The sequence below is a fragment of the Microtus ochrogaster genome, unplaced genomic scaffold (assembly GCF_000317375.1).
Source record: "Microtus ochrogaster isolate Prairie Vole_2 unplaced genomic scaffold, MicOch1.0 UNK12, whole genome shotgun sequence".
Taxonomy (NCBI): domain Eukaryota; kingdom Metazoa; phylum Chordata; class Mammalia; order Rodentia; family Cricetidae; genus Microtus; species Microtus ochrogaster.
Window position 1 is genome coordinate 5,474,943 of NW_004949110.1, and position 15,320 is coordinate 5,490,262.

The window sequence follows — 15,320 nt, forward strand, 5'->3', positions numbered from 1 at the left end:
CTTAAAAAAAATTAGAAATATATGACCAGGCTGGATGTTTCAGAGGAAGTCTTTAATCCCAGCACTGTGGAGGCAAAGTCAGGAAGATCTCCCACGTTGAGAGTTCTAGTACATAAAGGACTGCACAGAGATCCAGATCCTGTCTTTTTTTAAAAAGTAAAAAAGTTCTGGGCAGCAGTGGCACACGTCTTTAATCCCAGCACTTAGGGAGCAGAGGCAGGCTGATCTCTTTGAGATCAAGGCCAGCCTGGTCTACAGAGTGAGTTCCAGGACAGGCTCCAAAGCCACAGAGCAACCCTGTCTCGAAGGACCAAAAAAGAAAAAAAAAGCATGATCAGGGTTTAATGCTGGCTGATAACGACTTAATATCTTCTGAACTTTTTCAAGAGAAAAATTAAGTTGTACACTTTTAAAAAATAGTGACAGGAATTGAATATAGGGCCTCATACATGCTAGACAATTATGCCACCACTAACTTAAATACCTACCTCAAGAAAAATAACTTTAAATAGATTTTTAAAAACTAAAAGACCCAGGGATGCTTTGTAGTAAAGAACCCATTTCTCAAGGAGATAACTCAGTCAGTGCAAAGTCTACATCACTGAGAACCTATATATAGATCCCCAGAACCTATGCAAAAAGCCAGTGGTAGTGGCTATGTGTCTATATAACCCCAGCACTGTGTGTCTGAGGCTCAACAGTTAGCCAGGCTTGCAGAATGGAAGTGGAGCTCTAGATTCAGTGAGGAATGTTGGTTCACAATATACAAGGTGGAGTGACTGAGAAAGATGCCCAATGTTGACCACTGGCTTTTACTTGCACCTACGCGCACATCCACGTATACACACACAGAAGAGAACCTCTGTGTTCCTGACTGTCCCAGGACTCCACTTACCCAAATGACTAATGTCTAGTCCTATTTGTTTTCAGAGAGAACATAAGTTCTTAGAACACAAGGACTGCATCTTTTTTATACTGTGTATATGTTCATGTAGTGGGTAGGTGGTATGCACACCAATGCATGTCTGTGGAGGTCAGAGCAACTTTGTAAAGTCATTTCTCTCCATCCACCTATGCATGGGTTCTAGAGATCTAACCTGGGTCTAGGCTTGCACAGCCAGCACCTTTACCAACTGAGCAATTTCACCAGATCAAGGACTGTCTTAATTGGCTGAATATGCCTAGTAGCTCAATAAACATGACAATAACCACTTTATAGTTAATGTTAATTTCCAAATAAAATTAAACATCTTCAATGAAACATCTAATATAAACTACATATTTTTCTTTAAATAAATGGGAGTTTATTGTTAATAAAAATATTAATTTCAAATAGTATAAAATGAAACAGTACCAACCATCATACTCAGCAAGGACAAAGTAAAAGTGTTAACCATCCTTTGTCAGCTTTAGCAATACTCACTCTTGAAAGATTCTGATGAGGAGAATCACAAAGGCTTTCACGGGCACTTTCATTCCTATAATTGTGTTTTCTTGGGCTTTTAGGTCGTGTTCGACTTGGCATATCACTATCTGAGGGTCCAGATGCATCCATCTTCAGATAAAGTTTTAAAAATGGTTTCAAAAATAACATCATAGTACTAAAAACTAGAATTAATCCAAAGTGTCTATATATTGACAAATTTCACTAGGTTATCTAAAAACACATCATTAACAACATCATGTTATAAGTAAATTCCTTAAGAGTTTTTCAAAAACTCTGACTTGCCCTTGAAAGCTCAAATATTATATTGGAAACATTTGTTACTCTTGAAGTAACAAGTTCTTTCCTTCTCTTTCAAGAGAATAACCTGTCAAATACCCAAGTCAGATAACAAGTTTATACATCAGGCATTCCATGAAGTAAGAATGGTACTTTATAGAGTAGTTACTCAGTACGCTAGGAAGTAGCAGACTTTATACACTTGTTTCATCACAGAGAATATGAAAATGAAAGACCCACACATGAGTCAAGTCTTAAGAATTTTACAACTTTACTAAAAACAATACTTTTTTGAGTCAAGGTCTGTTAAAATTGTGGGTCAGCTTCAACTTCGTGATTCCATAATCTTCCTTCCTGCTTTATCCTGGGGTTATAGGCATAGCCCCCACCCAGGCTCACCCTCTAAAACATTTTAAACTAGCCTATTTTACTGTATATGATAGGAATGAATACAAGCTTATTTTAGAGTCACTTCCTTGATTCATGCTAATGTGCCAATAGTTTGCCTACCAGTTGTTTCTGCACCATCAGGGAAAATGTCAACACAAACAGAAAGGCAAATAAACCTTGGCATTTTTACAAAAGGCTTTTTATTGGGGCCTACATGAAGCATGGGGGGAGAGCACATGTGCACTTGTTCGTGCTTGAATCTAGAATCCAAAGGTTGGTGTCAAGTATCTTCCCTAGTCCCTTGCCACCTTATTATTTGAGGCAAGGTCTTCCACTGAACCTAGAACTCAACAGTTCACAGAAGCTGGCTAGCCAGAGTACTCCAGGGATCCATCCACCTGTCTACCCAGGACAAGGGTTAAATGAAACAGAAACCACCATGCCCAGCTTTCACACAGATACTGTAATGAGTACTTACTGAGCCATCTCCCAATGCCCCTATTATAAAATAGCTCTGAAGGGGGAGAGGAGTGGGGGGAGGGGGAGAAGGGTTGGGAGGAGGGGGGAAGGGTGGGAGGAGGGGGAGGGAAATGGGAGGATTGGAGGAGGTGGAAACTTGTTTTTTCTTCCTTTTCTCAATAAAAAAAAAATATGAAAAAAAAAATAAAATAAAATAGCTCTGAGTTCACATATTCCCAACAGGTTCTCAACAGCTTGTAGAAGGCGCCTGCACACCATACTTTGAATACTGCTATAACATGGGAAAAAATAGCCATTGCAGTATTCAAAATGCCAAAAAGGCTTAATAAAAAAAGGCATGTACCCACTAAGAAAACAAATACATCTACCTTTCTGTAGTGGAACATTATATCATGAGAAAGAACTGATCAGCACCCTCTATGCCAGCTGATTTGCAGGGATTTCGAGAGGCAGGTACAATGTGCAGCAAGAAAAGGGTGTATATAATGTAATCATCATGTAAACAAATACATTTATAAGCACAATAAATAAAAGATAAAAAATACATGTCAAGTTTCTAATGCAATATGAGGTGCTATGAGACAATGGTCTGGTACCCTGTAAAGATTTTTATTTGTATTTTAATAAAATGCTGACTGGCCAGTAACCAGGCAGGAAGTATAGATGGGGCAACCAGGCAGGAAGTAGAGGTGGTGTGATGAGAACAGGAGAATTCTGGAAAAAGGAAAGGTTTAGTCTGCAGTCGTCACCCAGACACAGAGGAAGCAAGATGAGAATGCCTCGCTGATAAAAGGTACCAAACCACATGGCTAACATAAACAAGAATAATGGGCTAATGTAAGTTATGAGAGTTAATAAGAAGCCTGAGCTAATAGGCCAACCATTTTATGATTAATGCAGACCTGTGTGTTCCTTTGGGAATGAACAGCTGTGGGACTGGGTGAGATAGAAATCTAAGTCAACAAAGAAGGAGTTTGTTTAAAAACACACACACACACAAAGGCAGACACAATTAAATGTTCACACAACATAATTGTATTCATTTGCCGTGTAACTCATACATATATATATAAAGAAAAATTGTATTTTCTAAGGAAAAACAAAAAAATGCTATCTTTTATACTTACATGCGCATCTGAAGATCCAGATGAATGCACATCTGATGATCGGCTCTACAAGTATCAAAACAACAAAAGCAAATATTTAAAGGATCAAAAAGTCTTTCACCATCGTTTCTTATGCTGCAGAGGTTTAATCTTCCCTAGCTTTCAGCTACTGCTTTTCAGCTAATGAAACTGAACAATACAATTGCATTCTGTCTTATAAAAAAGTTGTGATCTAGGCAAATGTGTTGAGTAAATTCTTTAAAATTAAAAACGCATATTTTCCAAATACATGGCACAAATGCAAATGAAAAAATTTTAAATGTAACTACCTTTTCAAAGTAAAGCCTGCAGACCTAACCACTATTTATAACAAAACATTTATACAAAGGCTTCTCCCAAGTCCTAACACTAACACTGCCAGGGCAGCACTTCTTCGCACATAGAAATCTCCCTTCCTTTTTCTAGTTGCTCAGAGTAAACATAAACAATGATTTGTATCAGCAAGAAAACACATGCTTTAACCTTCACTGCTTAGTAGAAGGCACAATATTCACTGCAGAACTAGTTCAAGGAAAGGAAAATCTTATCAAATCACCATTTTCAACTTGCTACAAGAGAGTTGCTTCTGCCAGGCTGATATAGTGCAACCATTTAGTCCCAGCACTCAGGAGGCAGAGACAGGAGGATCTGAGTTTGAGGCCAGCCTGGTCTACAGAGTTTGAGGCCAAACTCTGGGTAACTCAAGACTATACAGTGAGACTTTGTCTCAGAGAAAGAGCAAGTCAGTGAGAGAAGTGGGCTATTTCTAATGAAACATGCCACAAGGCTAACTTACGGAACAGCAGAAAAAAATGTCTTCAAATACTACCATTTTTTAAAAGAAATCAACATTACTTTTTTCTAACTTCACTCCGGAGGTGAAGACAGAAAGACGGTAGTGTACAACAATTCCCTCCAAAGTAAGCCTCCATGTTGGAGAGAAGATCTTCAGACACAACATTCTAAAGGGAGGTGAACATTCCATCCTGCAAGGAAGCTCAGAAAATAAACAATCCAAAAGCTTCAGGAAGTCCCTGAAACTAACCAGGTACCCTAAACTCCCACCTTTTCAAGGGAATTAAGTACTGAATACTCCTGAAAGGAACTCTCAGACCAAAGTGACCTGAAAGAGAATGGTTAAGCCGCCTAGAAGGCTCTCAGACAAGCTGAGTTACCTGGAAAAAGCTCAGATCAATTGCACATAGCTGTTTTAGAGTCATTTCTGCTACTGTAAATGACATCTCACCCATGCTCCTGTAAGTAACCCCACAAACACAGTGCTTCACCAAGCTGGGCTTTGCTGGTATCCTTACTTCGGTCTGCCTGTCAGTTCTCTCTCTGGAGTAAGTAGACACCGGTTCACATCACCCCAGAAGGTTACACAAGAGATGATTTTTAAAAAAGAAAAAAAAAAAGAAAAGGGTACTGGGGCAAGCGAAATGGCTTGCCTTGTAAAGGTGTTTGCTGCCAAGCCTGGCAATCCCAAGTTTGATCTCCAAGACCCAAGTGACAGAGGAAAAGAACCAATTCCTTCAAGCTATCCTCTGACCTTAGACCATGCCCACACATAAACACCCACAATAAATGCATTTAATAAAAAATAAAAAATAAGTACGTCACTGCCTGAGTGAAATTATCATTCTCTTCAAACCCTCATTAGTATGAATATGCAAACAAAATAAGGCCAAATAGCATTTTTTTTTCTTTTTTGAAACGGGTAATCTGTGTAGTCTTGGCTGTTCTAAAACTTGCTCTGTAGATCAGGCTGGCCTCAAATTCAGCGATCCACATACCTCTGCCTCCTAAGTGCTGGAAATTAAAGGAATGGACCACCACCACCCAACAAAATAACAAATTTTTAATAAACTATTTTAATGGTTAGCAATATCTTAGGTTAACAACCATAGGTTCTGTCTCTGCCCTCGGAAACAAATCTATAATGGCTCCAAATCCCCTCCTGAAACCAAGCAACACTTTACAAAAATGGGGGGGGGGAATGCAATAAGAAATTTCTATTCATTCCTAAAATATGTACTCAATATCTACCAGAAGATATTATTAAAATGAAAAGTTGAGAACAATTACATGAAGTGTAGATCACTTGACTATAAATACATAAAGTTAATTTTAAAGCTCTAGTGGTTTGTGTATTTTGTAATTAAGAGAGACACTAAGCGGACCAAAAACATGTCTTGACTATAAATACATAAAGTTAATTTTAAAACTCTAGTGGTTTGTGTATTTTGTAATTAAGAGAGACACTAAGGGGGGCAAAAACATGGCTCAGAGATTATAGGCACTTGCCACACAGCCTAGAAACCTGAGTTTGATCCTCAGAACTCAGGGTCCTCTGACTTCCACATAAGCATTGTAGTATGTACTACCAACCAGGCCTGACCCTGCTTAGCTTCTGAGACCAGACCAGAGCAGACCAGACCAGGCGCAGAGAGATGGCCCAGCAGCTAAAAGTGCTGCCTGCTCTTCCAAAGCTTCTGAGTTCAACTCCCAGCAATCACCTGGTGGCTTACAACCATCTGTAATGAGATCTGGTGCCCTCTTAAGTAAGAGACCTGGTCAGTCATCCTCATCAACTTAAGATTATGAAACCCAGGGCTGGAGAGATGGCTCAGAGGTTAAGAATACTGACTGCTCTTCCAGAGATCCTGAGTTCAATTCCCAGCAACCACATGGTGGCTCACAACCATCTACAATGAGATCTGGTGCCCTTTTCTGACCTGTTGTCATACATGGAGGCAGAACACTGTATTAATAAATAAAAAATATTTAAAAAAAAACAAGATTATGAAACCAATACGTGCTGCCCGTGCACACTTCAGCATTACCAGGACATAAATTTCTATTTCAAATTTCAATTGTGGAGTGAGGGTTCAAACACAGACGCTTCTTGTAAAAGAGAAAGAATGGCAAAAGACCTGTATCACGTACAAATATGACATTTCTTTTTTTTTGGGGGGGGGGAGATTTTTGAGACAGGGTTTCTCTGTAGCTTTTGGTGCCTGTCCTAGAACTAGCTCTTGTAGACGAGGCTGGTCTTGAACTCACAGAGATAGCCTGCCTCTGCCTCCAAGTACTGGAATTAAAGGCATGTGCCACCGCCCCCCGGCTTACATTTCTTCAATATCTAGGAATATTGATGGAAATACCAAAGAACAAAACAGAAGTATCTACTTACTTGACATACATTGTGGAATACAAGATAAATACCTATTATTTCAGAGAAAGAAATCAAGTCATATGAAAGGCTGGAAATTCCAAATACTGTAGGACTAGCCAAAATGATCTTATAATCTAATAAGGTCTGAATCTATATTCGAAATTAAAAAACAGCAATTTGAGCAGTCATTATGACAGCTGATGTAAGAATCACAGGGCCAATGTGTATCCTGAAATTTTGAAAATCAAGCACTATTTCCTTTAAAAGGAAAAGGGAGCTGGAAATGGTTAACATATACCTATAATCCCAACTCTGGGAAAATGGAGGGAAGGAGAAACAGGACGCTGAAGGTTATAGTGCAAGCTCAAGCCAGCCTGGGCTATATATAGGAGTCACTATCTCAAAAACCTAGCAGCCAGGTGTGGTGGCACGCGCCTTTAACCCCAGCACTCTGGAGGCAGAGGCTGGCGGATCTCTGCGAGTTTGAGGCCAGCCTGGTCTGCCTAGCGGAGTGAGTTCCACAACAGCCAGAGCTGCACAGAGAAGCCCTGTCTTATTAAAAAAAAAAAAAAAAATCTGTAATAAGATGAGAAAAGTTGAGGCTCTAATTAAGCGATGTGCCTTAATATTATCACAAATATATTTAATTACCAAGTCAGGATATGAATCCAAATGTCCTGTTTGTTTTCAAAACCTATGACCTCGCCACTCAATCACAGCACTTCCACACTGGTGGAGAAACCATGCCAAAACTCTGAACCTTGCAGACACCAGTAAGAAACCTGTTAGCAGCCGGGCAGCACTCGGGAGGCAGAGGCAGGCCTGGTCTACAAGACAGGACAGGCTCCAAAGCTACAGAGAAACCCTGTCTCGGAAAAACAAACAAACAAAAAAAATAAAACAAACGAAACCTGTTAGCAACACCTAAGGGACTATAAGCTGAAAAAGGCGCTAAGAGAAAAATCAACAAGCCACTTAATACTTAAAAGGAACAGATCCGCATTTACGGCCATGAGAAGTATTCTTTCAGAAGGAAGTCTGAACACAGACATACTTTGAAAAGTTTTCAATATATCCAGGCCTCAAGTGGGGGATACTAATTACTCTGAGAAGCAAAAACAGAGCATTTATGGAAGAGGCTGGCTTTAACAACAGCCCACCAATAGAGTGAGAAGCTGTTTTTGCCATGGGTCTGAAAGAAGCCTGGCAGCATGAGGTAACCCTTTCTTCACCTTCTCCCCAAGAAAGGTGGAGGGGAAATCTACTTGAGAGAAAGGAAACGTACAGTCAAGGTTTGGTGTAAGGCATCCAAAACTGCTCCCCACCATAGTTTCACTTAACTAAAGAACGTCTAGTAAGGCCATTGCTATATGCAAAGTAAATATGGGGCAGTCACTCAGCGAAATGGCAAAAACCAAAACTTCAGTCTTATTAGAAACAGCAAGTATTCAACGTGTTGTTTCTCAAATGAAACCGCAAATACAAGACTCTCTTTTCTGTAAACTTAATGACTTAGTCATTGATAATCATCCACTTTTAAGTCCCTAGACTTTTAAAAGTGTTACCCAACTTGAGGTCTGTGCATTTAATGCCGCACAACTGCTTTATGGCAGTACTTATCACCTTTAATGTTAAGTTGGGGGATGAGAATCTCAAAGCAAGGTAATACAGGATAAAAATAAAATAAAAATAAAAAAGGATTAAACGCCCTGGGCAAGATGCCAACTAATACCAGATATTACACAGCCTTCCTAACAAACGACTTTCACAGCTCAACCGTTTCCCCAGCAGTGCCCTGGGCTCCCGGTAAACTCAAATGCGAGGTACTATTCATTGGGCACTTTCCAGTTCTATGGTAGTTTTCCTTCTCAGCAGAAACCCCACACAGCGATGGAGACCCCCAAGTCTGCGGCCCTCACGAGTGGTGCTCACTTTCCACTTCCTGAGAAGTGATGGAAAAGCCACATGTGGAGCCCCAGGGCACAGAGACCGGCTCCCTCCGCACGTCCCACCCCGAAGCCCCCACTTGCGACCGTGCTGGCTCAGTTCCTCCAAGGTATGAGAGAAACTGAGTAAGGCCAGGAGCAAGTGAGACCCAAGATAAAGGTGGTGGTGGTGAAGGAGAGGAACAGACACTTAAGATCGGGAACATTCCCGCCTCTCCCAGGCGCTAGCCCGCGGCCTCCGAGCGCAGCAAGCTGCGACACAAGGACACCGAACCGACACTTCAACCGCTTGTCTGACTCCCCCCAAAGCCAAAAGAGAGGCGAACCCTGCTCGCCACCGACCCCAGGCACGTTAGTGTGGGACTGGATCCCAGCCGGGACGGACGCGCGCTCTCAGGCCTCTCAACCTGCGCACCTTGGTGCAGCGGTGCCAGGCCCACCGTGGAGACCAGGCCTCAGGCCCTCGCCCCAAAGAGCTCTCGAAGGCCACAGATTTCTGGAGGGCCCAGAGCACAGGGAAAGACCCGAAGACGGACGGAGATCTCTAAGAAACTACCTTTGAACTGGCCTTCTGAGATCCGCCTGGCGTTTTGTCGGCCATCTTGAGCTTTGCTCCTCCTTCAGCGGAGGCAGCAGCGCGGGTGAGTCGAGCACCGAAAGAGCAGATCCCCGCCAGAGACCTGCCAGGCTGAAGAGCCGAGTGCTGAAATCAAGAACTCAGCCGCTCCGCGGTACAGCGTGACTTCCGCGTCACGTCGCGTCGTGCGCCCCGCCCACTCCTCCCGTCTTCCGGTGAACTGCGGCGCCTGGTCACGTTACGCGGCCGGGGAATTTAGGGAATCTCCTTGACCCGACTTTCAAGGCCAACTGATAGTTCAGGCTTTTTCTTTCTCTAGCCAACTGGCGTTCGAGGGGAGCGGGTTCTACTTCCTGGGGCGGGAAGGAAGCTGCTCCTTTTTTTTTTTTTTTTCGAGACAGGGTTTCTCTGTGGTTTTGGAGCCTGTCCTGGAACTAGCTCTTGTAGACCAGGCTGGTCTCGAACTCATAGAGATCCGCCTGCCTCTGCCTCCCGAGTGCTGGGATTAAAGGCGTGCGCCACCACCGCCTGGCTGAAGCTGCTCCTTAAAAGAACTGCGGTAGCCGCGTGGGCCGAGCGTCTCGGCTCAGAAAAGAACTAAATCTGCTGGTCTGGACATTTGTTTGCGCCACGGCCCCTCGGGAGCTCAGATTTGCAATCTGCTCAGGTTAAAATGGTGAGCAGTGACCTAGTGTTGGGACTGCAGAGTTGGGAAGAGGCATTTGGCCCAACCTAAGAGTAATCGGATTAGAAACTGTTTGAGGATGTCTGAGTATGGTACCTGCAGAGACTGAAAGAAAAAAAAAAGTCGCGAATAGAGACAGTGTTTTAAATCGAGCGTATGTGTAAAGTTTATTTATTTTTTTTATTGTTAACTTCGTAGTGCAGGCACGCCATAACAACCGCGCTAAGGTTAGAGGATAATTTGAAGCTTGGGATCCGGGGATCGAGCTCAAGTGGGCGGATTTCCTTTTACCCTCGGAGCCATCTGACTGCCAGTGTCTATTTATTTCTTTGGAGCACAGTCACAAAAGCTGCGCAGCAGAAGATGGCTTTAACTGCTGATTCTCTTGTCTCAGCCTGGGGTCCTGGAGTTAACAGTCTTAGGCCACCACACCCCTGGTTTTTGGTTGCTTTTGGTTTGTTGGTTGGTTTTGGTTTTTGTTTTTTTTTTCTCGGTTTTTCGAGACAAGGTTTCTCTTTGTAACAGTCCTGGCTGTCCTTTCCTGGAACTCACTTTGTAGACCAGGCTGCTCGAACTCATAGAGATAGCCTGCCTCTGCCTCCCAAGGGATCAAAGACGTCTGGTCTGTTTTCTTTGTTTTGGTTTGTCGAGACAGGGTTTCTCTGAGCCCTAGCTGTCTTGACGTTAACTTTGTAGACCTTACTGGCCTCGAGTTCAGAGATCCACCAGCCTCTGTGAGTCAGGGAACTAAAGGTGTGCAGTTGAGCTTGTCATTCTTTGAGAGTTGTTTTTTGTTCCAGACAAGGTTTCCCTGTAGTTTTGGAGCCTGTCCTGGAACTAGCTCTTGTAGACCAGCCTAACCCTAATCCCCGAGTGCTGGGATTAAAGGCGTGCACCGCCGCCACTTGGCCACTTTGAGAGTTCTTAATCAGGCTCAGGATTCAAAGGAAAGCTTACTTGAGGTCAGTCTGGAATCAAGTGGGAAAATGGAAAGGTATCCGGGTAGAAATAGTTGAAGTGAAAGCCTTATGGAATATGTCAGTACCATTCATTGTACAGGTCACCATAAACATCAAGTTGACCAGGAGTAGGAAGGGGATAGGAACAAGTTCACATAGTATGCCCGGGTGAGATCTGCCTGTCTCTGCTTCCTGAATGATGAGATTAAAGGCGTGTACCACCATTACTCCATGAGCCCTGCTCTTTTTAGTATATAAAAGCCTGCACAGCATTGTGACTTACAAAAACTGGCAAATATAACACTGTACAAAACTTGAGAATAAGGACAGCAAACAAGCAGATAGTTTGAAAGTACCCCTTGCTGGGCGGTGGTGGCACACACCTTTAATCCCAGCACTCAAAAAGCAGAGGGAGGGGGATCTCTGAGTTCCAGCCTGGTCTACAGAGCTAGTTCCAGGACAGGCTCCAAAGCCACAGAGAAACCCTGTCTCGAAAAAAAAAAAAAAAAAAAGAAAGTAACCCTGTACATAATTGATGCTGAAGAAAGGACCAGTAGGGGTGGGAGCTGAAAGAAAATTAGCTCTGAGTTGTGGGAATGGGGTGAGGAGACGGCTGGCAGATTCACAGAAGCAACATTTACCATGTAGAAGTTGAATTTTGTCTTTTGGTTGATGGGGATATGGTGAAGGGGAGGGGGGGTCAGAGAAGTACTTAGAATAGGAAGCTATTTGTTGGACCCTCTAAAAGATCAATAGAATCTGGTGCCAGGCAATGAGGGGTAAGCTAGGAGGGCAGAAAGGGTAGAAGCCATAATAATAGCAAGCCAATGATCAGAAAGTCACAGTTGCCACATATGAAAGGACAATAGAATGCTGTTCTGTACCTTGCAGCCCAACTGAATTTATTTCCATCCTCAGATCCTCTCTCTTCAGTTCTGAGCCTCTTCTCTCAGTCTGACCCTCACTTGTAATTGAATCAGTTAATGTTTTACTCTCACTAAAGATACCACTTCCTTTGGGAAGGTTTACAGACTTCCCTCTCCAGCCAAGCCTGTTGGAAACCTGTTTCTGTTTCCATGGGAACCTGTACTTTTCCAGCTAGAGTTTACCACATTAGATCTTAATTGTTTTGTTTAGGATTAGAAAGTGAAATAATGTCCAGGCGTGGTGGCAGGTGGATCTCTGAGTTGAGGCCAATCTGGTCTACAAAGTCAGTTCTAAGACAGCCATAACTACACTGAGAAACCCTGTCTCTGAGGGGAAAAGAAAGAGTAAAAATGATCGCCTGAGCAGAGGAAGGCTTGGGAGTTCTGGCAGTTCCACCAGTTGCCTTGACTGTATGAATATATGCAGCTCCTCAGTCAAACTCCCAAACCCCTAGTTTTGAAAATACTTTTTACTTCAGAAAACCACAACCAGTCAAACTGCAGGGTTGTGGAGCCCATTCTCAATGGATACATCTGCAAAACACCTAAGGCTTTGGGAACACTGCAGAAGAGCAGGCAGAATGACTGTAAGAGCCAGAGGATCTGGGTTTGGCTGCGAGGTTGTAATATCAAAAACTACACCCACGGTCTCACAATGTGACTGCCCTAAGCAGGATGACACCAATGGACATGCCAAACTGGACAGAGCTAGTTCCAGGACAGGCTCCAAAGCTACAGAGAAACTGTCTCAAAAAACAACAACAAAAAAAAAAAAAACTTTGAAATCATATTCATAAACAGTTTAGTGCATTTAAACCATGTCATCTTGGCCTGGCTATTCAAACTACAAACTCAGGAGACTGACTCATTAAATTATTCCAAGTAGACTCATACATGAACCTCAAATACAGAATTTGATTACTGTTAACCAGGGGCTGCACATAGTAAAAAGCACTATACAATTCTCTGCACTTAGCATTGCTGCTCTACCATGACAGCAAACACCACTTTCGTCTTCCTCGACTGTCAGCTTTCCTGTCCTCCTCACAGGCATCCTCTGTTCAGTTTCTCCTGCAATGGCCTTTTTGGTCAGAAGTTGCAAAGTAGTACCGACAACAGACCATCAAAATATTTTATTTAGCTTACTCAGATTTTTTTCTTTGAAATTTGACCTAATGTTTTAAAATTGGGAGATTTTACATAAAACTCAGATTTTCTTGGAAAATGGACAAGCCTAGCAATTCTGTGGGACAGTCCCAAACTGAATAAAAAGTGGGAAAAGAGAAAGTGAGCTGAGCACTGGCATTCCTCTCTCCCCACTCCCACTTCCTAACTGAGGGGACAGTGTAACCAGACACCTCACACTCCCACTGTCACGTGTCCCTGCTAGGATGGATCGGATCCCTTCCAACTTTGAGCTAAAATGAAACCTTTCTTCCCTGAGCAGCTTCTGTCTGGAATCCTGACACAGCAACGAGAAAAGTAACTAACACAACTGACTGTATATTGATGATTTCAAATGAACAGAGAGAATGTAGGGGCTGTGAGAAGGTGTTAAGGAGCGCCAATGGTAAATGTCCCTGCTAAACAGGGCTGTGTGAAGATGGCCCAAGCTGAAGAAACAAGTACAGAAGCTCCTACTCTGGACCTATAAGAATCAGCAGTGTGGAAGGCAGAGCAGGAAGGCAGGTAGAAGCAGATACAGTTTCCTATTGCTGCTATAACAAATAACCACCAAGTCTGGTTTACTAGCAATACAAATTTACCATCTTACTGTTCTGGATGTCAGAAGTCTAAAAAGTGTGGGCAGACCTGGGTTCGTTTTGAGGGTTCTGGAGGAGAATTTATCCCTGCCTTTTCCAGCTTCTGAATGAAGTTCACCTACAGTCCTCAGCTAGTGGCCCAACGGAGAGCTGGAGAGCTTCAAAGGCAGCAGTACAGCATTTTCTAACACGAGTACCTTTGTGAACCCATGATCACTGTGACAATCCAGGACCATCTAAAGGGACTTGTCCAGCCACAAAGTCCTCTTAGGATGTATGCTAGAATATTTGCATGTTCTGGGGACCATTTGAAGAGCCCTGCTCTAGTCTACAACAGCTATAGTGAAATCTCCGTATCTATATTTTGTCCCTGGCAGGCATGGCATTTGAACCCTAACCAGAGAACTAACATGGAATGGTCCTAATCAATACAGTCATTTCTAATCATCTAAGTTCTGAAATCATTACTAGAAAACTCAGTGGGTGTAGCGCCTGCACTACGGAACAGTTCGTGAGCTGGGAAAGAGGCTGGAGATTTGAACACATACATACACAGAGACATGGGGACATGGGTTATCCTTGAACCAAGAATGCCCACTTTATTGTGCTCAGGGGCAGCTTATATAGGGCTCTGGCCACGCCCCAGCTCTCAGGATATTTCAGCTGCAGACTCAGAACCCACTCCCCTGCCATCAGGGTCTCATGCTCAGAGCAGCTGCAGGCTGCTCAGAGCAGAGGAAAACAAGTTGTTTACAAGAAACTCGGGGTCTGGTGGTCTGCATTCCCCAACAAGTGGGTCAAAAATGTGTTCCAGGGAAGATGAGAAAAGACAGGCTGGTGTCATCAAAGGGCCTACTGGGATCAAAAGGACACAATATGGTAAAAGTGTTGGAGCTGGAGTCCGAGGTACACTCACTGCTGTATCTGAAGGGCCTCGACCAGGCTAAGTACCACACAGAGAAGCAATAAGCATTGTTATCAGATTAAATCAGTACCAGAGACGGGGCTGAGGAAGCACAGGTAGAGCTGGGGAGAAATGTCGTGATGGGCATTGCTGAATCTCAAGGAATGCCTGTTCAGTTTATGTTTGCCTTGCTGGGAGCTGGAGACATGGCTCAGAGTTAAGAGCAGTGACTGCGCTTCCAGAGAACCTGGGTTCAGTTCCTAGCATCCACATGACCATTCACACCCTTCTGTAACTCCAGTTTTAGGGATCTGATGCCCTCTTCTGGCCTCTGTGGGCCATGCACATGGCTCACAGACATCACACAGGCAAAATATTCACGCATACACATAAATAAAATCTTGTAAAAGCTTTTTTAAGATTGTATCTCTAAGCAGGTAAAGGCACTTGATGCTGAGCCTGGTGACCTGGACTGATCCCTGAAACCCACCTGATAGAAGACAACCAACTCCTGCCAAGCTGAGGCATGTTCATATGCACATATAAAAACACATACATACATACATAAATGTAATAAAATTATAATTTCATCTCTGAGAGCTGGGGATGTGGCTCAGTTGGTAGAGTGCTTGCCTAGCATGCACAAA

General features: G+C 43.1%; 1 protein-coding gene across 5 annotated transcripts in view; it reads right to left on the reverse strand.

Moving 5' to 3' along the window:
• Window positions 1-9,619, reverse strand: part of U2surp (U2 snRNP associated SURP domain containing) — a 54,876-nt gene extending 45,257 nt beyond the window's left edge. Inside the window, exons 1-3 of one of the 5 annotated variants that reach the window (XM_005366660.3) lie at window positions 9,416-9,619; window positions 3,721-3,765; window positions 1,424-1,555 (exon numbers count right to left, since the gene is read on the reverse strand). In XM_005366660.3, coding sequence (XP_005366717.1) covers window positions 1,424-1,555; window positions 3,721-3,765; window positions 9,416-9,460 — 222 coding nt within the window. In that variant the 5' untranslated portion in view covers window positions 9,461-9,619. The remainder of the gene's footprint in view (window positions 1-1,423; window positions 1,556-3,720; window positions 3,766-9,415) is intronic. The other 4 variants (XM_005366661.3, XM_013353583.2, XM_005366662.3 and 1 more) reach the window with 4 other exon arrangements.
• Between the last annotated feature and the right edge of the window lie 5,701 nt (window positions 9,620-15,320).